The sequence below is a fragment of the Microtus oregoni genome, unplaced genomic scaffold (genome assembly GCF_018167655.1).
Source record: "Microtus oregoni isolate MIOR12 unplaced genomic scaffold, Mior012 000018F_ref0000195, whole genome shotgun sequence".
Classification (NCBI taxonomy): domain Eukaryota; kingdom Metazoa; phylum Chordata; class Mammalia; order Rodentia; family Cricetidae; genus Microtus; species Microtus oregoni.
This window is the reverse complement of record NW_024543077.1, coordinates 18536748-18564194: the sequence shown is the minus strand read 5'-3', so window position 1 is coordinate 18564194 and position 27447 is coordinate 18536748. Positions and strand designations below refer to the sequence as shown.

General features: G+C 39.4%; 1 protein-coding gene across 2 annotated transcripts in view; it reads left to right on the top strand.

The window, feature by feature from the left end:
- The window catches only part of LOC121459019 (RUN domain-containing protein 3B), a 153656-nt gene that overhangs the window by 3419 nt on the left and 122790 nt on the right, over positions 1-27447 (top strand). For both annotated transcript variants that reach the window (XM_041668506.1, XM_041668505.1), the window contains exon 2: positions 15871-15986. In XM_041668506.1, the coding sequence (XP_041524440.1) occupies positions 15871-15986 (116 nt within the window). The remainder of the gene's footprint in view (positions 1-15870; positions 15987-27447) is intronic.

The following is a 27447-nucleotide window of genomic DNA, read 5'->3' as shown; positions in this document are numbered from 1 at the left end:
CTTGGAGACTCTTTAGGTACCTTAGTTTGGTTTCCTAAATGGCCCCATAAGACCTGTGCTTAGAGTTCTTTGTTTTTTGCCACTTGCTGTTTCTTCCTATTGATTTTGCTGTTGTTTCTTTAAGGTGTGCATCCAGAATCCCTTTTCTGTACACGTTACATCTTGACTTGCTGACTATTGTTGTTGTGAACCGGGAAAGGGGATACCTAAATCTAAGCCCAGAGGCACAAGTTAGCTGAGAGAACTTTAGCAGTCTTAGCATTTTAGATATTCGTCAATCAATGGAAAGGTTTTTGCTCTTGAACTTTGTAAGTGTTCAAATGTAGGTATATGAACTTTTCCTGAATATATTGACAGCAATATCCTTTAATCACAATAACCTATTATTTGTTACTATTTGCTTGAGTTATGCACTGATTACTTCAGTTTTCATTGAGAGTTAAGATAAGCAATCACAGAGGCTCTTCTTGGTGCTCTTATCAGGATCAATGTGTATCATAAGTGTAGCTGAATTTGTGAAGACTTCTGTGAGAGAAGGACCGGTTTTATTTCTATGTCAACAGTTGCCTAATTCTAGGCAGTTGGCCCATTGGCATTTATTGGGCACAGGAAATGTAACTTACAACTTTATCTTTGTCTTAGATAGCTGATAGTGTTGAATTTGTGACCAATTTCTAAAAATATATGTGAACATTGTGATAATTCATTCAGCTCCACTATACCTCTACATTTCAAATGTAATTTAATGTATGTCTCTGCATGTGTGTACAAGGTCAGTCTCAGGTGTCATTCCTCAAATACTCTCTACCCTTATTTTGTGAAATAGGGTCACCAAGTAAGCTAAACTGGGGGGCTAGTGAGCCTCAGGGATCTTTCTGCCTCTGCCTCCCTAGCCCTAGGATTACAAACACACTGTGTCATGCCTGGGATTTTTGATTGCTTGTTTGTTTTTAACATGATTCTGCAGGTTGAACTAGCATGCTCTTGCTTACAAGTCACATACTATACTGACTGAGCTAGCTCCTCAGCCACTGAAAATTGTGTTGACTTAAAATATGCATGTTCAAAAGTTTGCATAGCATAAGCATAGTACTCAGTGCATTTTTGTTCCTCCTATTTGTTGACTTTTTTAAACTCTACAATACGAAGAGAATTCCTTAATTATAAAGCCGTCTGTAAATTTCCTTCATGCTTAATTCTGACCAGTTTATTAAGTCTGCTTCCTCCCAAGTGATCAGATACTCTCATTTTCTTCTAAACCTCTGTTGTTTTGCTTTAGGCATTTATATCAACAATCCATTTGTAGATCCTTTGTATTTGTGGTGTTAAATGTGGGGCCCAGGATTAAATATTGTCCTTAAAAAATCAGTTGACCTAGTACCACTTATTGAAAAGATCATACTGTGTCTAATACCTTCAAATGTTACTTTTGCCTTAAATTAGGTCATAGGACCTTTCTGCTTCTGTTTCTGGGCTCTGTCTCTCATTTCATTAATCTATTTGTTTCTCTTTGAAGTTATATCATACTCTCTTAATAACTACTGCTTTTTGATAATCAAATTTCTAGCTCTGTGTTTGAAGATCATCCTACTCTTAGCCCTTTGTCAGCTAAATTGTGTAGTCTACTGATCAGTTTCCATGAAAAACAATCTGGGTGTTTAAAACTTTACAATTTTTAATATGCATATAACACATTTTAATCATTTCATGTGCTTCCATTACCCTGTCATATCCCTCTCATGCTCCCCACAGAACCTTCTACCCAAGAAATCCCCCTTGCGTTTATGTCATTTGTTTGATTGCTTTTTTTTGTTATGACTCATTAATTTATTTTTTTCTGGTTTGTCGAGACAGGGTTTCTCTGAAGCTTTGGTGCCTGTCCTTGGAACTAGCTCCTCGTAGACTAGGCTGGCCTTGAACTCACAGAGATCCTCCTGCCTCTGCTTCCCTGATTGCTGGGATTAAAGGTGTGCACCACCTCAGCCTGCAGTGACCCATTGAATTTAGTTAAGATTGCTTTTATAAATGTGGATGGGCTGTAGTTAATTTGAATATGGACATATTAGCAATGGATTGACCACTGAGGAGAATGATACCCCCTCTCCCAACAGCCATGAACTACCAATAGGAATCTGGGATTTTTCTTATGCTTGCACTTATTCGATAAATCATTTTTTTGGTAAACTTTTATATCTATAAAATTAAGACATATATATTCAATAAACACAGTAAATGCTTTTCTATATTTAAATATTATGTTTCTCAGAAATAGATATGACGTTAGGATATATAGGCATGATAAATCTCTTGTCAAATTTATTCTTGTATACTGGATATATTTTTATATTAATATAACCAAAACCTTTTGCTGGTATGAAGACACACAATTGTTCTTTAAACATAACAGACTTGAATCCATGGTCTCCACCAGATTTACTTATTAATTCTAGCAGCTTTTCTGCAGTTTAAAAAGACTGGCACGTGTCAGTTCCTCACTTTCAATCGTTCTCCGCTTTCCTGATCTCCATCCTCACCGCACTGGCTAGGATGCCTCACAGTCTTAAGAGATTTCATGGCTTCAGTGGGCGTTCGCAGCAGATTTTCCTTCTCTACTATTTCTAGAATCCTAGGATTTTAAAGTAGGTACCGAATACTATGTTGTTGTCAAATGCTCTTTTTTTTTTCCCCTGACAAGATTAAACACGATGCCTACTCCTTTTTCCTGTTCATGTAATAAATTCTGTTGTTTGACTTTTACATGTCAGATTGCTTTGGAATAAAGCACCAGTGGGTAGATTATATATTTGAAATTTCTGTGCATTTAGCTGAGGTAATATTTGGGTTTTTACATATTTACTCATGGGAGAGATTGGTCTATACTTATCCTTTCTTGTTATATGGTCATCTAGTTTTAATAAGAGTACCTTGTCTTTTTCCCCCTGTTCTACATAGTTTTTGTAAGGATGATATTCTTTAATATACAGGACAATTATCTAGACCACAAATTTCTTTGTGGAGATAAAAAAAATTCTGTGGGAAAATTAGTAACAGATTTACTTTATTTGATAGGTAGTAACAATTCAGATTTTTGGTTTCTTTTCATCATTTCTTGCAATTTGGGGGGGGGCGAAATAAGTTTCTGTATCATCACATGTATTCGGGTTTCTCTTAGTGTCTTCTTATTTTTTCTGTTTGAGGCAGGACGTTGATATATATATGTATCCTAGGCACCTTAGACTCGGAATCTGCCTGCCTCAGGATCTCCCGAGTGCTAGAGTGCTAATGCCTTGTTATTGTTTAAACGTGTGTAGAGCTTTTCTAGTTTCAATCCTGAAATGGTATCTTCCTCGCTGTTTCCCTGGCTAAGGCTTTATAGATGGTATTGATCTTTTTTCACAGAATCATCTTCAGATTTTGTTTATTTTCTCTGTCCTATCATAGATTTTTTTTAAAAAATAGTTCTTTAATTTTTCAGGTAAAGTTATTCTAGTTACCTTTCACCAACTGTTTTAAACTTAATTCTGTACTGAAAATACTATATTCTGAAGGACTTCAAGCATTTGGAATTTCATTGGTGGTTGCGTTATGACCTAACATATGGCTGGTTTCCATGAGTGATTTCTGTGTATTTGCACGTTCTGTTGATTGTTTTGTACACGGCATCTATGTCTAGTGTGTTGTGCCATTCATAACTTGCCTATCCTTACTAGTTTTCGTGTACTTAGTAATATGGGAGAGGTACCTGAGTTTATATCTATTTTTCCATGTTACACACACACTATATATATACATATATATGTATATATGTATGTATATGTATATATGCTGTATTACTATATATTTGCTGTATTACTGGGTGTGTATTTAGAACTGAAATTTTAAAAAAAGATTTGTGTATTTTTATGTGCATTAATATTTAGCCTGCATGTATGTCTGTGTGAGTGTGCATATCCTCTGGGACTGGAGTTACAGACAGTTGTGAGCCGCCATGTGGATACTGGAATTGAACCTGGGTCGCCTGGAAGAGCAGTCAGTGCTCTTAACCGCTGAGCCATCTCTCTAGCCCTAGAATAGTGAGTATACTGTGTTTATAATTCTAATCTTTTCCTTGTTACTTGATGCATTTGTCATCAAGATATATCCCTTTATCTCTCTAACAAAACTATTTCCTTCATGGTTACTTTGTCAATTGCTAAAATTGTCATAGCTGTAGTTATGATTTGTATATCTTTGTCTGTACTTTTACTTGTTCTGGTATTATATTTAAAAGTTTTCTTGTAGGATGAGAAAGTTTTGTTTTTGTGTGTGGTGTGGGGCGTCAAGAAGCTATGTGAGTGCTCCCAGTCTGAACTGACTTCCAAGCTTAATGAACAGCATACGATGGAATTCCGCATTTTATCTAGTCTGGTAGATTTTTATGTAGGGTTCTTAGCTTACTTACATCTAATGTTATCATTATATTTGAATTTTTAAACTTTTTTATACTTTATCTTTCATATTAGTAAAGGACTTTTAGAGTTCCATTTGTCTACTGCTGTAGTTTCTGTCAGCATGTTAGTTACATGTCATTTTGCCTTTCCTATGTATATATTTAATTTACATTCCTTTGGAATGAATATTAAAACAGCTTAAAATTTTAATGCATTTTATAAACCCCACAAGACATGTCTGTCTAACATCAGATGAAAACACATGACTTATTTTTAGGGTACAGTAACAGACTAGATGCCCCCCCCCCCCCCCCGAACTCCTTAAATGAGAAGAGTCAGAGAGGTAAAGGGAAGCTAGATCCTGAAGGGAGAAAGAAAGGATGAGACAGAACAATGGTGTCCATCACTCCAACTTGACCTGGGGAGGAGGACAAAGTAGAGGACCTCTGGGGAAAATGGACAGTGCCATTTCTACCTCAGTTCTCAAAAGCCTTAAATCTAGGGTATGTGTCTCGGGAGCGCTGGGGTTGGTGTGTGACTCCTGTGGAGCCAGTGTTAGAAAAGAGGTGGAGTGCATCGATTGTCGTCTATCTCAGAGTGTTAATCAGACGCCGTCTCGCGAGAAGGCCTCTGATCTGAGAATGCCCTTTGCTGGGACCTGAGAGGAGTGAGCAGTCAGGTCAGCAGTCTGACACCCTGCCACAGCGTTCGGTTGAGAGACTGCTGCGAGAGGCAGTCTTAGAAAAGGGAAGGTTTGGACAGGGATCATCTCTCCATAGCAACTCCACCCCTTCGGACTGAAGAGCAAGGTCAGTGACTCCATCCAAAGATTAGCACAATATACTACAGATTACTGTGGAAACTGAGAGCGTCACGCCTGCACCTAGTAATTGCTTTCCTCCAAAGCTGTCTCCCTGTTACTTGTTTGCTTTGAGGAAGGACTGTGAGCTCTATCCCTTGTCCAGGGGGTTGCCCAGTATCTCATTTCCTCCTAGATGCAGGTGGACACTGAAAGAACTGATACTGTCTTAGGATTTCTGTTGCTGTGAAGAGTCACCATGACCACAGCATGATGCCACACAGGCCGACATGGTGCTGGAGAGGTAGCTGAGAATTCTACATCCAGATTGGCAGGCAGCAGGAAGAGACAATGAACCAGGCCCGGCTTGACCTTCTGAAACCTCATAATTGACCCACCAGTGACATACTTTCTCCAACAAGGCCACACCTCCTAATAGTGCTTCTTCCTGATGAGCAAGCATTCAGTTCTATGAGCCTATGGGGACCATTCCTATTCAGACCACCACATTTCAATCCCTGGCCCCAATGGCCTTGTAGCCCATAATGAAAAACTGCATTCAGTCCAACTTCAGAAGTCCCTGTAGTGTATAACAGTCTCAACACTGTTTAAAAGTACAAAGTTTGTTTTGTTTTATTTTTGTTTTTCGAGACAGGGTTTCTATGTAATTTAGGAGCCTATCCTGGAACTAGCTCTTGTAGACCAGGCTGGCCTCTTCCTCCCGAGTGCTGGGATTAAAGGCGTATGCCACTATCGCCCCGCTAAAAAAAAAAAAAGTACAAAGTTTAAAGTTTCTTCTGAGAGTCTTGCAGTCTCTTAATTCTAAACCCCTCCAAAATTAAAATGAAAAAGCATATAACATACTTCTAACATATGATGGCATGGGAGATATACATTACCATTCTAAAATGTAGAGAAGGGAGCATAATAGCAAGCAAATACTGAATAAAAGCAAGACCAGTTGGGCAAATTCCAAACTCTGCATTTCCATGTCTGACATCAAAATGCTCTCTCTCTACATCTGCAACTCTGTTCAGTTTGTTGACCACAACACACTTCTCTCTCTTGGGCTAGTTCTGCTCCCTGTTAGCAGCTCTCCTTGGCAGGTATCCTATGGCTGGCATCTCCAACATCTTGGGGTCGCCAAGGCAATCCAGATTCATTTTCATAGTTTCACACAATGGTTTCTCTGAGCCTCCATGCAGGAACATCCTTGACACAGGCCTGGCCTCAGCAATTTTCCTTAGCCTTGGAGGGAGATTCCATACCTTTTTCTTGTATCCTGGACTCTAAAGCCAGAACCCTGTGACTGGACCTCCCAAGTTCTGCTGCTTGCTGGGGCTGGAGCATGGCCCCTTCATTCAAATACATTTTCACAAGTTTTCTGTTTTTGATGTTTTTTTTTTTAAATTTATGTACTTTGCTGCCTAATCTTGGCTGTCCTGGAACTTGCTCTGCAGACTAGGGTAGCCTTGAAATCAGATCTCCACCTGCCTCTGCTTCTTCACGAGTGCTGGGATTAAATGTGTGAGCCACCCCAACTAGTCCTAAACTTTCTTTAATTTCTTTTTACAAGTAGGAAGCTTATTTGGGAGGGGTCTGGCCCTGAGGTCACCACTCCTTTTATTCCTTCTAGTATCAGGCTTTTCTTTAGACATTTTATCTCTTTGAGCACTGGACTTATCTCTTCTTCCGGTGCTCTTTTTCTCTTTCTCCTGTACATTTTGTATTTTTCCTTGCTCAGCATGCTCCTGATCATTATAGGTGTTCATAAGAGTAGCCATTAATAGTCACATGACAGAGTCAATACTAAGCTCTCTTGATACCTCCTCTCCCAAAACTTTTTTTTTTTTTTTTTTTGGTTTTTCGAGACAGGGTTTCTCTGTGGCTTTGGAGCCTGTCCTGGAACTAGCTCTGTAGACCAGGCTGGTCTCGAACTCACAGAGATCCTCCCGAATGCTGGGATTAAAGGTGTGCGCCACCAACGCCCGGCCCAAAACTCTTCAATTTGGCCTCAGACAGATTTTTTTTTTTTGATAATAGCAAAAAGCAAACATATTCTTCACCAAAATATCATAAGAACTATCTCTGGGCCACTTATTAATATTCTTCCCCTCTGAAACCTTTGCGCTGGGCTGTCATAATCTACATTGCTCAAAACACCACTGTCTTCCTTGCTTCTACTAGTATGTCCCATTAAACCCTGCTTAAAGCATTCAACTGCTTTCCTAATCCAAAGTCCCATAGTCCACATTTGACCAACAAGGAACATAGTCTGGCCTGTCGTAGAAACACCCCACTCCTGGTACCAACTTCTGTCTTAGTGTCCCCTTGCTTGAAGAGACTTTATGACCCTGACAGCTCTTATAAAGGAAAAGATTTAATTGGAGCTGGCTTACAAGTTTGGAGGTTTAGTCCATTATCTTCATGGTGGGAAGCATGGTGGCCTGCAAACAAACATGGTGCTGGAGCTGAGAGTTCTACATCTGGCAGGTGGCAAGAAGAGAGAGACTACTGGGCTGGGTTGAGCTTTTGAAACCTCACAGCCCACCCACAGTGACACACTTCCTTCAACAAGGCCACACCTCCTAGTAGTGCCACTCCCTGGTGATCTAGCAATCAAAACGGTGAACCTACTGGGGTCATTCCTATTCAGACCACCACAGGACCACAGAGAGGTAATATGGTAGATTCCAATTTTAGCCCCCCACATTTCATCTGGTGAATTCCAATATTAGACACAGAAGTGTCTCTAAAATGTTAAACTTTTTGGTATTTTTACTGTACTTTTACTTTTTTTTTTTTTTTAAAAAAAGGATTTATTTTTGTTTAATGTTTCTGAGAGAAGCAGGCAGAGAGAGACAGAGGGGGAGGAAGAGAGAGAGAGTTAGAATGAATGGGTGTGCCTGCTATGAAGGCCAGAGAACTCAGAGAGAGAGAGAGAGAGAGAATATGAAAATGAGAATGACAATGAATGGGTGTGCCTGCTATGAAGGCCAGAGGGGAACTCCCAGAGTCTTTTCTCTCCTACCACCTTGGTTCCGTGGCAGGGTCTCTAGTTTCTGGCTAATTCTCCTGTCTCGGGCCTTCCATTGTAGCATAGGAGTGCTGGGGCTGGGATTACAGAGGTGAACCATCAGGTCAGGCTGTTTTGCATAGATGCATTTCATTGGATGCTGGGGATCCAACTTAGATGTCAGGGTTGAGCTGTCTTGCTGATGCCTTTCACTATTTTTAAAAAATATTTTAACGGGAGGTGGAAGATGGCTCAGTGCTTAAGGGGATTTACTGTTCTTGCAGAGGATCTCGGTCCAGTTCCCAGCAGCCACAGAGCAGCTCACAGCTGTCTGTAACTCCAGTTCTAGGGATCTGACACCCACTTCTGGCCTCCGTGGGCACCTGGTGTGCATGTGGTACATATATACATATATATGCATGCAGGCAAAATGCTCATATCCATAAAATAAAAAAATCTTTAAAAAGATTTCATGTTTAATATTCTTAATTTATATACTTTTCCTTTATTTTTTGATTTCTTGGTCCTTTCCTTGTCCTCAACATTCTTTTCCTTTTCTTTTTTCTTTTGTTTAGTGCTGTTTTATATATTTCCATTTTCCTATCTCTTCCTTGGTTTTGTTTTTTATTATTAACACTTGTACATTTATTAACTTTTAACTTTATGGTGTGCATTATTTTTCTACTTTTCTGTGGTTTTTGGTATCATAGTGGCTGTAATAAATTAAAAAATTGTTAGTGATACATATGTGTAGTGCATGCTCACATGTGCCAGGCCCGTGTGGAGGGAGAAAGATGGCAAGTGTTCTGTGTGTGATACATATGCGTATGCATGCTCACATGTGCCAGGCCCGTGTGGAGGGAGAAAGATGGCAAGTGTTCTGTGTGTGATACATATGCGTATGCATGCTCACATGTGCCAGGCCCGTGTGGAGGGAGAAAGATGGCAAGTGTTCTGTGTGTGATACATATGCGTATGCATGCTCACATGTGCCAGGCCCGTGTGGAGGGAGAAAGATGGCAAGTGTTCTGTGTGTGATACATATGCGTATGCATGCTCACATGTGCCAGGCCCGTGTGGAGGGAGAAAGATGGCAAGTGTTCTGCTCTGTGGTCCTCCACTTCATGCGCTTGGGACAGGGTGTTCCACGGAGCCTGGAATTAGACTGCCACCAGCAAGCTCCAGAATCCTGTCCTGGCTTCATAGGCCCAGCTTTAATGTGGGTGTTGGTATCCAAGATCAGGCTCTCTCATACTTGAGCTGTAAGTGATTTAACCTATTTAGCCATTTCTCCAGTAACCTAACCAGGTTTTTGTTTGTTTGTTTGTTTTTTGTTTTTGTTTTTGTTTTTTGAGACAGGGTTTCTCTGTAGCTTCGGAGCCTGTCCTGGAACTAGCTCTTGTAGACCAGGCTTGTGTCAAACTCTTAGAGATCCGCCTACCTCTGCCTCCCAAGTGCTGGGATTAAAGGCGTGTGCCGCCACCACCCGGCCTAAGCAGTTCCTCTTAATAATATATACTTTTTTTAATTTTTGAAATTATAATCATATCATTTCCCCCCTCCCTTTTCTTTCTTCAACTTCTCTGTGGACTATCCTTGCTCTCTCTGGAATTCATGGTCTCTTTTTCTTTAGTTGTGTGTTACACACACACACACACACACACACACACACACACCCCTAAATGCATAACTACAACATGCTCGGTCCATACAGTCCATACTTCTATATGGTCTCTGGACTGGTCATGTGGTATATGTTTTCTTGTATTCCAATTCTAAGTTTGCCTTGGAGGTGTACTATGGTAATTTGTTTTTTCCACTTTGAGTGGTACTAAGAATTGAAGTCTCGAAAGAAGAATGTTCATTAAGCGGAGCCCCAGAAGAGAAACCTATCCAAATAGAGACATAGAAACAGAAAAAATATAAAAACAGAAGGCGCTGACTATTCCAGTATGTCATAACACTTCAGTAATTGAATCCAAATAGATAGGAATGAAAAACGGACAAAAAACTCAAAAGTCTGATTTAAAATAATCAGTTAACTCAAAGTCACATGATATATATAATCACATGAATATAGAAGTCAATTGGAACCTTTATGAGAATTTCAGCAATCAGGATGAGAAATAGAATATTCTAAATGACAAAGATGAGAAAAGATGGTCGCAATATTTATGTGTCTGTGTTACAATGAAAGCTTTTTGAAAACCAGAAGCAGAGGACTGGAGAGATGGCTCAGTGGTTAAGGGTGTCGCTGCTCTTGGAGGGAGAAGACCAGGGTTCGATTTCCATCACCCACATGATGGCTAACGGTTGTATATAACTCCAGTTTCAAGGTATCCTCTTCTGGCCTTCTCATGTACTAGGGGCACATGCAGTGCATATCCATACATTCATGTACATAAAATAAAAATAAATCTTAAAAAAGTCCCAGAGATCTTTTCAGTTGAATTTAGCATGTGCATTATAGTTTGTTTATCTCTGCTTAAGGGATACGTGGGAAGCATGTTTTCATCAAAATCTTTTTCTTGGTAGATTAAAATAAAAAAAAGTGGCAGAGAATTCTTAACATTGTTGCTTGAGGAGGAATAAAATGGGAGTTCTTAGATAATATCTGCCATGAAATATAAAAAAGGAAAGTTAGCTGTATTTGAGCAGTTATCTCCAGGTATTATGCTTACTGTTTTATATTAGTTTGCTGTGCTTTATAGCTTGTCATCGTGTATGTGCACGAGTGTAGGGTGTAGTGCATATGTGTGCATGTGCATATGGGGGCCAGAGACTGAAGTCATGTCTCTTCTATTGACTGAAGTCAAGTGTCTCTTCTATTGCTCCCATTTTTTAAAAAAATTATTAAAGAAAAATGCTCTCACAGAACCTGAAGCTTAGCCGTTATGTTAGACTGGCCCGCAAGCCCCAGGGGTCTTCCTGTCTTTGCCTCCTAGCACTGGGATACAGGCATGTATGACTGCGCCAGGTTTCACATGTGGACGGGGGGTCGAACTCAGGTCTTCATGCTTGTGTGGAAAGCACTTTACCCATCAAGTCTCTCTCTAGCATCTCTCGACAGCCATTTCCTTGTTGATTATTTGAGAGTGGAAATTGCTTTTTTCCAAAAGAGGCTGTAGTTACTCTGCTTGTATGAACTTCAGGAAATTTAGTATGAAATGGTAGAAGAAACAACTCTTATCTTTGAATTTGTACACCCTTTATTAATAGTGACAGTCATGGACGTGTGAGATGGCTCCCATGGTGAAGGTACTTGCTGTCTGGAGAGCAATAGGGGAAGTTCATCAAACTGTCAGAGATCAAGCTACGTTCTAATCCAGCTTCTTGGTGAAACATACCTTATCATCATTATTTCAGAATGTGTCCAATTGGCTCCATGGTGCACGTTACTGTTTCAAGTGACATCCTTTTCTTCTACTCAAGTCAGCAATGGGGCAGAGGTGAGAGGCAGGGGAAAGGGTGGCGAGATGCCATTTCCTAAGTATGGCATGGCCATGCGATTGTAAAGACCCATCAGTTACGCCTACTGGCCTTGGTCACATATACCTAACAGATTCTAGGAGAGGAAGTGTTATTTCAGATTGCGTGCCCACCAGTTCTAAACCATAAATCTGGAAGGAGATGTGGGGAATAAGAGGGGCTGGCGAGGGTGGGAAGGAAATAAGAGAGAGTGGGGGTGGGTAGTAACCAGAACGCATTATATACATGTATAAAAGAATCAGAAATTCTGTTAATAGAGGAAAGATAAAATAGCCGCTTTCCAAGATCAAGATAAGCACCTCTAGGAGCTTAGCAGAGGTGCATGCATTAATGTCACCGAGAAGGTGGTTCTGATAGAAAAGAGGGAGTTGTCCCAAAGGAAGTGACCCTGACAACACTTCATATTAAGGACCTGTCAGAGATGTTTCATTGGAGTAAGGGATGCAGGGTGGAGAGTTGCCGCCCGTCGGGTAGCTGACTTCATCTGGTTTAGCACTAGGTGTTTGTGCTGAGTGGAGATGCTAACTCGGGGAGAACTGGTGTGGTCGTTATGGGATCTTGCTTTGTCGATCGGTGCTCGTGAGAGATGCCAACATTACAGCATTGCCACCTCACTTTCAAACACTTTTGTAACTGGCAAACACGACAAACCCTGTCTCTACTTTATGGAAAGGGAATCCCCTTCATTATTGCTGAAGAGAGGAGACACTAGCAGCCAAACAGTGAACGAAATGGTCTCTAAGTAACGTGGGAGAGAGGATTCTACTCTTTACATTAAGTCTCTATAGCATATGCTTTCGAGTGTTTGTATGGCATTCAAGAGAAAGACCTGATTCAAATACAGAAGGGAGTAGGAGAGTTTACCAAGGTCAGACAGGAGAAGACCGAGACAAAGTAAGGAAATTTAATTCTCAGTGTTTCCAATATTTTAAGTTACAATATTCTATACTAAGCGATTTTGCTTTTCATTTTTCTATAATTAGCTAATTAGAGAATTTTTAATAGTTTGACAAAACAAAAATTTATAAAGATCACAGCAAATGTAATTTTTTTTTCTACTAAGATGATTTCTGTGTGGTTTCTGCTTTTTCTTAGCTAGGGTTATGAGAAAACAGCATGACCAAAGCAACTCGGGGAATAAAAAGGGTTTATTTCAGCTGACAGCTTCACATCACGGTCCACCATTGAAGACAGCACAGGAACTCAAACAGGGCAGGAAACTAGAGACAGCAACTGATGCAGAGGCCGTGGAGGGGAGCTGCTCACTGGCTTGCTCCTTATGGCTTATTCAGCCTGCTTTCTTATAGAACCCAGGATCAGCAGCCCAGGAATGGCTGAACCAGCAGTGGACTGGGCCCTCACCTCGGTCACTAATTAAGAAACTGCTTGCCTATAGGCCAGCGTGGTAGGAGCATTTTCTTAGCTGAGGAGCCTTCTTCCCAAATGACTCTAGCCTGTGCCAAGTTGACATAAAACTTGCCCATACATGCTCACACTCATTTTTGCAGCTTTCTATCACTATGCTAAGAACAAGTTTTGTTTAAAAAAATTGCTGTTTAGTTTTTTGAGAGTATCATATAATTACTTAATTTTCCCATTTCCTCTCTCCAACACCCCCCCCATATACCATTCCTTGATCTTTTTCAAATTCATGAAAATGTTGTCAATTAAAAATTCATCTGTATTAGTTACTTTTCTATTGTTATGTTGAAACACCATGACTGAGGTAACTTATGAAGAAAGAATGTATTTGGGCCTATGGTTCCAGAGTGGAGGCATAGCAGCAGAGCCGGATGCTAAGGAGCTTCAAGATGCAGGGAACCCAGAGAGCTTACTTGAAATGGTGTGGATTTTTAAATTCTCAAGGGCCACCTCCAGTAGCATGTTTCCTCCAACAAGACCACACTTCCTAAGCCTTTTCAGACAGCTCCACCAACTGGAGATCACATGTCTGAGACTCCGGGTTTTCTCAAACTACTATGTATCCCTAGACAATAAAATACTATAGCCTGCCTGCTTTTCCAAACTGCTCAGAATATTTCTGTTCATGGCAGTTAGGCAAAATCATCTAACACTGTTGTTTTCTAAGGAATAGTCTTAAATACTTAGGGTCGTGAAGCAGCTTAGTGGATGTAGGCACTGGCTGCTGGCTGTGATGAGCTGAGTTCAGTTCACAAGACCCCTGTGATCGAACAATAAAGCTGACTCGTCAAGCTGTCCTCTGACCTCCACATGCGTGTTGTCCTGTGACCTCCACATGCGTGTTGTCCTGTGACCTCCATATGCGTGTCCTCTGACCTCCACATGCATGTTGTCCTCTGACCTCCACATGCATGTTGTCCTGTGACCTCCACATGCATGTTGTCCTCTGACCTCCACATGCATGTCCTCTGACCTCCACATGCGTGTTGCCCTCTGACCTCCACATGCGTGTTGCCCTCTGACCTCCACATGCATGTTGCCCTCTGACCTCCACATGCGTGTTGCCCTCTGACCTCCACATGCATGTTGTCCTCTGACCTCCACATGCGTGTTGTCCTCTGACATCACATGCATGTTGTCCTCTGACCTCCACATGCATGTCCTCTGACCTCCACATGCGTGTTGTCCTGTGACCTCCACATTCATGTTGTCCTCTGACCTCCACATTCATGTTTTCCTCTGACCTCCACATGCGTGTTGTCCTCTGACCTCCACATGCTTGTTGTCCTCTGACCTCCACATGCATGTTGTCCTCTGACCTCCACATGCGTGTTGCCCTCTGACCTCCACATGCGTGTTGCCCTCTGACCTCCACATTCATGTTGTCCTCTGACCTCCACATGCATGTCCTCTGACCTCCACATGCGTGTTGTCCTGTGACCTCCATATTCATGTTGTCCTCTGACCTCCACATTCATGTTTTCCTCTGACCTCCACATGCGTGTTGTCCTCTGACCTCCACATGCGTGTTGTCCTCTGACCTCCAAATGCGTGTTGTCCTCTGACCTCCACATGCGTGTTGTCCTCTGACCTCCATATGCGTGTTGTCCTCTGACCTCCACATGCATGTCCTCTGAACCTCCACATGCATGTTGCGTGAACTGCGTGACCATGTGTACACACAGACACACCAACAGAAGTAAATAAGTAAATAAATGATTATAATAAAAAATCATTATTTTTGTTTTGGTTTTTTGAGACAGAGTTTCTCTGTGTAGCCTGGAACTAGCGCAGTAACTGGCCTCGAACTCACAGAGCTCTGCCTGCCCCTGTCTCCCGAGTGCTGGGATTAAAGGTGTGCATCACCACCACCCAGCCAAGAAAAATTATTTAATGCAATTTATTGAATAATATACTGAGAATAAAAACAGAATAATTATACAGCTACACTTTAGCATTGTCATAAAGTAAAAAAAATTGTCAGATTTTTGGTTTTGTTTTTTTTTTCTCTATGTAACAGCCCTGGCTGTCCTAGAACTCACTCTGTAGACCAGGCTGGCCTTGAACTCAACAGAGATCCACCTGCCTCTGCCTCCCAAACATTGGGATTAAAGGCATATGGTACTACCTCCCAACTCAGATATTTTTATAGTATTAAGAAAGACTAAATTATAATTGTGTCATACTTTAATTCTGGTTTCAATAGCTGTATTGTACAGACAGAAAATTATCCCAAATTCTTACTTTAAGCAAAAGGTTGTATCTTAGTCCTTTCAGCATGCTCTGACAAGCTGCCCTCAGACTGAGTAATCTTTGGAAAACAAATGTATTGTTTCCAGCTTTGGAGACACCACCGTCAAGGGGCCAATTACTACAGGTACACCAAGGGCCCCTTCTCCTGTTGGCCTTTTATGTCATTTCACAGCAGAGGAGGCTGCCAAGCTCCCCTGAGCCTCTTCTACAAAGATGCTAATAGGACAGCCCTTCCTTCTTGAAGACCTAGCTGTTGACCTGGCTCCGCAGCACTGTAGATTTTGGAGAACTCCAGCAGTAACTGCCATATGGAAGCCTGTCTTCTGTAAAACTTTCGAGTTACAGAACACATTGGATAAACAAAATTTTCAGGATTCTTTTCCAAACACCTTCTAACTCTTTTATACTTAAGCAAATGGATTTACTCTCTCTAAAACTAATAATCATCTTTTTTTTCATAGATTTTCTGTGAAGACTCTGATTGATCGGTCTTGCTTTGAAACAATTGATGATTCTTCTCCTGAATTTAATAATTTTGCAGCTGTTCTGGAACAAATTCTAAGTCACCGACTAAAAGGTAACAGCATTACTATCTTACTCATTCTACCTAACAAATTCCTTGCAGGGAAATAAACTTTTAGAAATCTTGCAGTCTGTTGTGGTTTAGGTAGCGATCATGCTACACTTAAAAAGCAGCAGCATAAATTTGACTTCTTAACATCTGATCATTAGGTCAATGTCATTTAAAAGGATCTGTTTTTAATATTTACACTCATTTCTAGAATCATTGCTAATGTTGAGTATGGATATGGTGTCACATGCCTTTAATCTTAGCACTTGCAAGTGGATTTGTGTGGGTTCGAAGTTGGCCTCCTCTATAGAGGGAGTTCCAGGCCAAGCATGGCTGCCTTAGTGTGACCCTGTCTCAAAACAAAGCAAAGTGTGGTGATGGAGAGTTTGCTCTGCAGTTAAGAGCGTTTGTTGCTCTCACAGAGGACCTGGTTTTATCCCAGCACTCTTATGGTGACTTAAAAACATCCATAACTCTGATTACCGGCGTTCCACCAGGCATAAGCATGGTGCAGATACATGCACGGAGGCAAAAGCATTCATATACGTAAGGTAAAACAATTAAGTCTAAAAAATTTTAAACGAGTATATCCATTGCCTTACACAAGAACAAAGCCTCTTGTCAAAGTATTCACACTCAAAGCTTGAGTGCTAACATATCCTAAGCTTACTTACTGGTTTTAAGCATTAAATTGATATGTTTATTATCTATTCCGTAAATTAGATATAGTTGAAAACTTCAGCAATAAGTATCAAAAAGTTTGATTTTGACTTTGTTTTTTTAATCAGTAAGCATGTTTATATTCTAAATAGGACTCTTATAAAATCTGAAGGGCAGCAGTGTAGTTAGTAGTAACTGCCCTTGCTCAAGTAAATAACCTGTACCCATGTGTATTCGAACAACCCTGGCCCTAGTTAAATGCCGTGGATCACACATAAAACAAAGCGAAGTAGGAAAGTGAAGAAGGGATTTGGTGGAAAAGGGATAAAAGAGAGTAAAGGCGGGATATGATCCAAATATATATGCGTGGAATTGTGAAGAATAAGTCATTTTTTAATTTTTTTTTTTTTTAAATATTTATTTATTTATTATGTATACAATATTCTGTCTGTATGTCTGCAGGCCAGAAGAGGGCACCAGACCTCATTACAGATGGTTGTGAGCCACCATGTGGTTGCCGGGAATTGAACTCAGGACCTTTGGAAGAGCAGGCAATGCTCTTAACCACTGAGCCATCTCTCCAGCCCTCATTTTTTAATTTAAAGGGTTTATGGGAAGCATTGTCTCAGAAGTCACATATTTTAAATTGAAAACTAATATCTAAAGCCAGGTATGGTGATGCACGCCTTTAATCCCAGCGCTCAGAAGACAAAGGCAGGTGGATCTCTAAGTTCGAAGCCAGCCTGATCTACATAGTGAATTCCAGGCCACTTGGGGCAACGTAATGAGGCCCTGTCTCAAAAACAGATAGTATCTAAAGTATAATTAATGAAAACCAAGAATTATATAGTATGCCTTAATAACGAAAAATAACAACTTTATTACATCAATTCCATTATTTAGTCTTCAAAAAACAACTTGGTTGCTAGATGGGATTGCTTTAGTTTTCACTTTTTAAGAAGTCTTAATGATATAGTTTTACGTTTGTAACCACAAATTGCTCTGGTAGTTTACAGAAACTTCGAATTGAAGTCTGAGGGTTAATTCTGTTCTGTGCTTTTCAATGCTGGTGAGAAGTTTATGCTGAGTTTTACATCATTTGAGGAAATGAATTAACATAGGAACAAAAATTCTAATTCATTTAGAATTGTGCAGTTAAAATGGAGCCCATAAACTCATCACTGCCTTTTCTGTTAAACTTAATTGTTTCTTGGGTAAAAAGTGTTACTACTTTTCATTTTTACATTTCTCTATTTCCTCAATTTTCTGCCATGAAAATATTTTAATACAAATTATGTTTTTATGAAAGTGAAAAATATGGATGTATTTTGAAATATTGTTAGAATTTTTACTTGTGTGGTAATCATTTTTAATACTAAAATTTATGACTAAATAGCACATGAAATAAAATATATTATAATAGTCACAAGTATTTTATCTTATGAATGTCCCCCATTTGTAGTATGATTGTTTCACAAAATACATTTTAAAAAGCTATCAGTAGAGCTGTGTAGTAGTAGCAAATGCTGTTAATCTTAGCCCTCAGGCAGAGACAGGCAAATCTTTGAGTTTGAGGCCAGCCTGGTCTACAGAGCGAGTTCCAGGACAGCTAGGACTACACAGAACACCCTGTTTTGAAAAACAACCACCAAACAAACAAACAAACAAAAACTATGAGTAGAAAAATATAAGGGCATCTTGAGATTCCGTGTTGATTAGTGGTCACGCTCACTAATGTAAGTGGACTCCTTTTATATATAACAAATAGATGTTTTCTGAGTTGTACTGCGGTAAAATATAGATGATGAATGTTCAGAACTGATACCATACAATCAAATCTGTTGCTGTTATTTCTGGAAAATGCTGTAGTAAGACTATAAAATCTAGTTAATTTACCAGTATAAATTTTAGTGGTATAAATAAGGAAGCTAATATAAAGTTGGGGAAATAGCTCAGTGGTAGGGTGCTGTATGAGCAGGTACAGGGCCCAACTTCAGTCTCCAGCTCCACAAAACTCAAAAACAAAACCCCGTGGACATAATAAAGTATTGCAGGTTTAAGTTGAATGAGATCAGTAATTCACCGCATACTTTTAAAGTGTTAATATAAATCAACTTTGTGGTTGTTAATAGATATGGATCATGAGATGATTTTTGAGAAATATTTGAAAGCCTCAAGTACCTAGAAATTTTGTTTTCCTATTTATAATAATGTAATATAATTTATATTTTGAGAGGTTTTGTATTTAATTGTACACTGTAAATATTTACTTAAATTTTAGTTTTATTTTAATTAAAACTCCTAATTTTTGTTTTGTTTTGGTTTTCAAGACAGGATGTCTCTGTGTAGGTTTGAAGCCTATCCTGGAAGTTGCTCTTTGCAGCAGGTTGGCCTTAAACTCACAGAGATCCGCCTGCCTCTGCCTCCCAAGTGCTGGGATTAAAGACGTGTGCCACCACCACTAGACATAATTTTTTATGTAAGTGCAAATGAAAAGGATCTTATTGTATCAGATTATAAGATTTATTTTTTTATCAAGCTACTACTTGTCTTTGAAATGAAGAATATTTGGCTTATATATTAAATTTTCTCTAGAGAAAGGTAAATATTTCCCTCAAACATAGTGTAGGCTTGCTGCCACAGGTAAAATGAAGAGCTGACAGAATTATCTACTTTTAATTCATTTAAAAAGTCTCATAATTGGAAAAAAGGAGGCTTTTAAAAATCTGTCTTGAGTATTATTTGCACTAATCCCTTGATCAAATGATGGTTTTGTTTTCTCTAGAATATAGTTGAGAAGGGAGAATTCATCACGGGATATTAAAAATAGTAGGAGACCTTAGTTCTGTCTCTTCCTCTCCATAGTATTTAAACTGTAGTCACTTTAAAGAAGTCGAGCAGAGCAGCCCCTCTCTGTAATCCCAGCACTTTAGAAACTGAGACTGTGAGATTGAGGCCAGCCTGAGCTCTGTAGTAAGACACTTCCTCATCTGGTTTGTGTCTTTGAATAAAAACTACTGCAGAAGAGCTGCACGCATGAGTGTTCTGCTCAAGTCCAGCTTTTCAGCCTTCTCAGCACTGAGGGCATCCTCACCATGGGTTTCCATAGCACTGCCTCAGTCAGGACAGGGCACCATAGGCTGAGAAGTACCAGTCCTTTGTAGTCTAATGAAGAAGTGCGCTTAGCAGTCCTTCCGTCCATCTGTCCGTCTTCCTTCCTTCCTTCCTTCCTTCCTTCCTTCCTTCCTTCTTCCTTCCCTCTTTCTCTCTTTCTTTCAACAGGAACTTTCTATGTAGCCCTGCTGTTCTCACTTTATTGACCAAGGTGGACTCTGAACTTACAAAACTCAGTCGACCTCTGCCTCCCAAGTGCTGGATTAAAGGTGTGCACCACCACAGCCAGCCCACTCAGTAGTATTTCTAAGTGGTAGATTTATAGACTTTTGTTTGAACACATCTGGTCTCTGGGAACTAGTAAGGCAGGTCATCAAAGTTTGGGATAGTTTAGGTAGTTAGAAAATTCTTTTGTTTATGAGTCAGCAAGATGGTTCAGGAGGCAAAAGTGTTTGCAACCAAGCATGTCTTCCACACATCCCCCCTCCACACACAAATAAATACAATTTTAAAAATTAAAAAAGAAAATTCTTATGTATGCCAGGTCAATAAATTTGTGTACTTTGACTCTTTCTGCTAATTTTTCAAATGTGATCTTAATAACTCTTACAAGATTAGTATTATAAAACACTTCTCTCGGGCTCTCTTCTTGTCACCTCTGGTAGACGGCTGTCTGTAGTCCCTTGAGTCTTTGGAGCTACTAGAGGATTGTTTTTCTTCCTGTACATCGCTGGTTTCTTACTTTTCTCTTAGAGTCTAGCCCTTGAGACTGTGTAAAGTGACTCCAATACTCTAAAGCCTGTAGTACTCTTAACTTACGATTCTACTAACGTTTAAAATTTCCCACACCACATATGTGGTTCATATTCAAATTAAAACCAAAGTACAATCCCAAGGCTTTTTAAAATACTACTTACTTTATGTTTTATGTCACTGAATTAATCTGAATGAGATGAAGTTTCTTAGTGGTAAATGCAGTATCTTTGTTATTTTTTATTGATTATATTTCTGTTCTATAAAACACCATATACTGGAAACAATTTAGAAAATGAAGGATTTGTTTGGGCTTGTGACTCCAGAGGGATGAGTCCATCTCAGCTGAAGGTTCACATCTGGAACCACAAGCAGAAAGCAGAGAGAAAAAACAGGAAGAGTGTGAGACCTTAAGTTCTCAGAGCCTGTCCTAGTGGTGAATGTCTTCCAGCAAGGTCACACCTTCCAAACAAGGCCAGCAACTGGGTACCAAGTATTCAAATACCTGAGATGATGGAGCACATTTACGGTTCAAGGTACCACATACAGTTTTATTTACCTTCTCACCTACTTCAGAAATAGACAGGATGGCTATAAAATTGCAGATATTGTCATACATTACTATATAATGGAATTGTGTTCTAAGAAATGCATTGTTAGTCAGCCTTGCCACTATATAAATCATAAAGCATACTTCCACAAATTGAGGGGACTACATCACTAGCCAGTATAACCTATGGGACTTGCCTGTGATGTGAGGTCCATGGTTGACTGAAACCTTGTTGCATGGCACCTTATTGTAAACGGAAACTATATCCTATGTTTATGGATTAGAGTATTAAAGATTATTAACCTATACATACCACCCCAAACTACAGATTCTGTCAAGTTTAAATACCAGTGGTTCTCAGCCTGTGGGTTGCAAGCCCATTTGGGTTGAATGGCCGTTACATAGGGGTCTCATATAGATAGCCTGTATATTCGATATTTACATTATGATTCATAACTGTAGCAATGAAGTAGCAGCAAGAATAATTTTATGATTGGGATCCCCACAACATGAGAAACTTTACTGAAGTGTTAACAGTGTTAGAAAGGTTAAGAACCTTTCCAAGGTATACGATCAACTTAAGTATCTTCTTACTGATAAATGGATAAAGAAATTGTATTCTTTGTATTTAATGGAATACCATTCAACTTTAAAGAAGTAGGAAATCCTGTCATTAGCAACGATATTGGTAAACCTAGAGAACATGTAACTACTGAGTAAAGTAATGTAGTTACATAAAGACAAATACTGCAAAGTGTCCAACACCCTCTTCTGGGCTTTGTGAGCAGCAGTACTCACACACGTAAATACATGCACATAATTAAGAATAGTAAAATTCTTTAATATATATGGATCCTTCATGATCATAGACACTAGAATCCTTAATAAAATATGAACAGATGATACTGTAGAAGAATGTTTCATTGTAGTGATAATTTATTTGTATCTTAACAAATAAAGCTTACCTGATCAGAGTGAAGAGCTAAGCCACTAGTTAGCCACAGAAGCCAGAGAGTGGAGGCACATACTTTTAATCCCAGCACTTAAGAGACAGAGGTAGAGGGATCTCCATTAGTTCAAGGCCACCCTGGGCTACATAAAAGGTAATCTGTCTAAAAGAGAAACAGAGCTCACACAAAGGTGATTCCAACACTTGGGATCCCACACCTTTAATCCCTGCACTAGGGAGGTGGAGACAGGAGTGATAAGGCTGGGCAGAGAGGAATCTAAGGCAGGAGGAGACAGAATCCGTGCAGTCTGAGGTTTGGTGGAGATAGATGGAGTCTGGAGATGCAGTCTGAGGACAGGATCGCCCCTTCAATCTGAGCATTGGTAGAGGTAAAAGATCTCTACTGGCTGGTGCTTTGTTTCTCTAATCTTTAGCATTAACCCCTGTATCTGAATCTGGGTTTTCACTATTAATACCAGTTTGAATTCAAGATACATTTCATGGTTGAAAGTGTCATTTTATTTTATATTTATTTAATACATATGTAAAATTTCAAGGAATGAAAACACAGGATCATATGAAAAGACTCATTAAAAATATTTGATGAAATTCAATGTTCACTTGCATTTTTTAAAAAAGTTTCCACAGAATAGTTGTGTAAAATAAAAGACTTCTTTCAAGGCCAGCAGAAATTCACAAATGACTTAATCAGCCCTAACATACTAACTTTGTTGATAGACAATTCTTCATTATAGTTCAGAAAGCTATATAAGATAACAGTTCTTTTCCTTTTGATCTATAGATTCAATGTAATACCAGTTTGGGAAATGTGTTTGTTTTTTTGTTTTTATTTTGTAGACAAAGTGATTCTAAGATTTATATGACCAGGCAAAGTAATTAGAATAGGTCAAGTGGTTTTACAAGGGAAAGTTAAAATCAGAGATTCAGTCTATCTGATTTCAAAATTTAGTATCATGATAACAGCAATCAGTGTGCCAATAAAATCTTGCACACATGTCAAATTAATGGAATAGAAAATTCATAAATAAACCCAATAAAAATCTTAACTTTTTTGTTTTGTTTTTGCCTGTGCAGACCATTCAATTGAGAAGTTAACAGATAATGCTAGAACAATGAATATCCATGAGAAACCTTTTAATCCCAGTATTTGGGAGACAGAGGCAGGCAGATCTCTGTGAGTTCAAGGCCAGTCTGGTCTACAGAGTGAATTCCAGACCAGCAAGGGCTATACAGAAGAACAAATGAGTTTAGATCCATAGCTAGCTGTTAATCTACTATCCCATCTTCCATCCCTCCATCCGTCCATCCATCCATCCATCTATCACCTGTCTGTCTATCTATCTCAAATAGTATAAAGTGAAAAAGGTTTAAAACTCAAACAAAATTAATATACGTATAATGTCAAGAACAAAATTACAAGCTGTAAACAAGAAGTGATAAAATATAGTGTATTTTAAAGCAATAACAACAGTCATCATAAAATCCCAAGAAAGCCCTTTTGTCTCACAAAGAAAAAGTTAGTTAAGACAGCAAGGCAAGCTGGGCAGTGGTGGCACACTTTTAATCCCAACACTTGGGAAGCAGAGGCAGATGGATCTCTACGAGTTCAAGGCCAGCCTGGACTACACAGTGAGTTCTAGGACAGCCAGGGTTATGTAGAGAGATCATGTTTAGAAAACAAACAAGGAAACTTTTGTTCTGAGGGTGCCTCGGGATTCACAGGCTTTAAGCAGAAGTCTGTTTAGGAAAGCAAGCGCTACAGAGAAAACAAACGCCTATGACACAGTGATTCACTAAGAATTGTAGATTCTAATAAAAATTTCATGAATGTTATTAGAGTGGATGGTGTATACATGGGGACATGGTAGGCTGTATCTCCCTTTAGGGGAATTATTCTCTCGATCCACTAGAAAAGTGTGCAGTGAGGGTGTTGAAACCACGATTTGACGCAGAGCATACTGAATCTGACTTCTTAGAGCATGTGTGGGAAATGTCCCGGCACCTTAGATTTGGCTGTAGGGTGAACACCTGTTAGCAGTCCCACACATGTCTAACCGCACAGGAGCGCTCTGACTGTTAGAGCACGGCTACCAAGATAGAGCTGTTGTTTTGTTGGTACCCATGTCTCACTCCTTTCTGAGACTGTTCGAGGCCTCAGGGCCGAGCTTACAGCTCTCTCTTGCTCAAGATATTTTGTGATGTGGAAAAGTGAAGTTTGACAGTGAAGACCGGGTCAGAGTACCGATAAACCCACAGGGCTCCACAGAGAATCCTGAAGCAGCTAGGATTCCCTCCCAGCTTTGGATTTTCTACCTTCCATTTGGCAAACCGCAGCACGCCTCCTCTGTGCACTTTGCAAACTGCTAGATGCATGGGGAGGAGCTAGAGCTGATATACATTGCTGACAGCAGAAAATGCCACACAGCTTCTTTATGGGCACTTCTGAGTCTTTTATAAAGATAAATAGAATTTTATTTCCCAGAAATCCTGGGCCTTTACTCAAGAGACTTGAAAACCTATGTTCTTGCAAAATCTATTTAGAGCAGCTTTATTTATACTTGTCAGAAACCAGAAGCAACTCAGATATCTTCAATGTGATAAATGGCTAGTTATCATGCTCAATGAAAAAACTCAGTAATCGAAAACATATATCTACTTACAACATGTATGAATATCAAATGAATTATGGTAAATATGTGAAGCAAAGTTATGACAATTTGGATAGTGTATGATCCATTTATATGACATTTTGGAAAAGGCTCGACTGTACTGTCTAAAATGTGATTGATGGTTACAGGTTAGCACTTTGATGCTGAAGGGTTTTCGGGTGATGGAGTTGGTATGTGTCTTTTGTTTATAGTGTGTGTCTCCTGTGTTTCCCAAATTTGATACAAATGTATAGGAATAATGAATTTATTCTAAAGAGCTATAAAATAGTGCTGGCATACCATATATTAAAGAAAAACTCAAGATGTCGTGTCATTTCTTCTGAATTAATCTGCTCATTGTTCTTACCAACATTGGACCTAAGGACTCACATCCAGTTGAGAATTTTGCAGTGATCCTGAATATTTTCTCAGTTTCTCTGTGTACAGTTAATCTTTTCTTCATCCGGAAGTTACCACACTGTCCTTAGCCTTTCTACCTTTCTGGCTGTACCAGGTACTTTCCACCAGACAGTCATTGCCTGGCTTCCTAGAGGCCCTCTTCTTCTATGTGAATGCTCTACTCCACAATTAAAAACTCCCCAGTGAAGTCTACTCCATTCACAATGCTTAAAAGTATGAATCATCTTTCCATCTCTTACCATCAACCCACACTCCTGACATCTTTTTTCTCTGCATTATTTTCAAGTCTATTAACATATTGCACAATTTACTCATTCTTATTTGTTCTTCTCTTCCAGGTCTAAAACTTTGTCTCACTGTTGATATATTCCAAACATCTGTTACATTGACGGGTATTCAGTGAAAATTTGTAAACTCAACAGTTACTGCAGATATAATAATCCCACCCCCTCCCACAAATACCATTTGAATTCAGACATTTAGAAAGAGCTAAAACGCCTGTGATTTCTGTAATCCTACTAACTGAACTGTTCTGATACCTAAGCTTTGGCTTCAACCTCAAAGCGCTTCCTGTCTTAGCTGGTAAATAGTCACCTCCCTATGAGGCCATCTTTTGAAGTGAGTATAAACACTCTTAGAAACAATAGGTAAAGATAAACCTGTCCATTTGGCTTTTGAGTTTTCTTTGTTCATTTCTGACAGCTTTCCAACTTTTGACTCCTGGTTTGCACACAAAGTGAGACTTGAATTGTTTCTGTAGTAATATGAACACGTCATCCAGTAAGAGCCCTTAGACTCAGGCAAAAACAAGATACCAGAGATAAGAAACTGCCCCGATTGCCAGAATTTAGTGTTTAGACAATGGACAAGGTCACTCTGAGAAATGCCCTTTTAAGTTAAGTGCTTGGAAATTTAAGAAAGTCTCAGTAGGTGGGTTTGCCCCTCGTGGTCCTGACTTGCTCATCTTCTCCCTCCTTCCGCTCCTCATTGGGACCTTGGGAGCTCAGTCCAGTGCTCCCACCCACTGAGACAGTGGGGCTGATCTATTGGGAGCTCACCAAGGCCAGCTGGACTATGACTGGAAAAGCATGGGATAAAACCGGACTCTCTGAACATGGCGGACAATGAGGGCTGATGAGAAGCCAAGGACAATGGCACGGGGTTTTGATCCTACTTCATGTTCTGGCTTTGTGGGAGCCTAGCCAGTTTGGATGTTCACCTTCCTAGACATGGACGGAGGGGGGAGGACCTTCGACTTTCCACAGGGCAGGGAACCCTGTCTGCTCTAAATAATTTCTGAAGATAGGGTTCTATGTTCTGTGGAAAATTTGATTTACTGTCTTATATCTTAACAAAAATCTTACAAAAATAACTATTGATGTGTCTTAGTAAACGTAAGGTTTAGTTGTTTAACTGTAGATTCTGAAAGTAGAAACTTGTAGATTCTAAGCCAACTGTAGAGAAAAAGGTCAGTCACTGGAAAAGATGTCACTAAGTTTCTGTGCTTTTAACATACTATTTTGAGTACCCGTTATATTCCTGTGCTTCCTTTATTCAGTGTGTAGCTGTCAGCATTCCTTGTTTTTCTGATGCCTGTTGGGCTGACTCTTGACAGTGAAATGTCACTCCGTTACTATCATATGGATGCATGAATTTTTTTTAAAAAAAAATTCTGTTAAAAGTAGAAGGAAAAGTACGAGGGAAAAAGGACAAAAGATCATGAGTCTTAGCCTTTTTCTGTGTTTCCTTTGGTGGTGCCAGTTTCTCTTTTGCCTTTTTTTTCCCCCTACCATTCATAAACAAGGTGCATCATTCAAATATAAAGCTGTAATAATATGAACATGTTAAGACTTAGCAAACATAAATTACAGTGTTGTGTATTTATCACCGTAGTTCACGACATAAATACACTGTTCCAATGAAAGTCTACTTGTCATTGGATTTTGACATCTTTGCAGTTATGGAGGTATCACTGATGTCACTTCCAGAACCCTTTTATCAGCCCTAGAAACGGCTCCTATCCACTAATTACGTTGTTACCTGTCTTCTCCACCTTCCTCCATTAAACTGCCATCTATGCCAGTGTATTTATTAATTTATTTATTCTGGACGTTTCATGAAGTATGTGTTCTTTGTACTTGGTTTTGTGTGTGCTTTCTTTGACAGCAGTGTTTTCAAACCAGGTTATTGTATATCAGGCTTACATTCTTTTTTGTGATTAGATGATGGTCTATTATATCGATATACTCCCTTTATATCCATATAATATATTATGTGGATTTTTATATATCCATTCATTAGTTAATGGACATCTGCATTGTTTATGTATTTTTGTTGTTGTAAATTATGCTG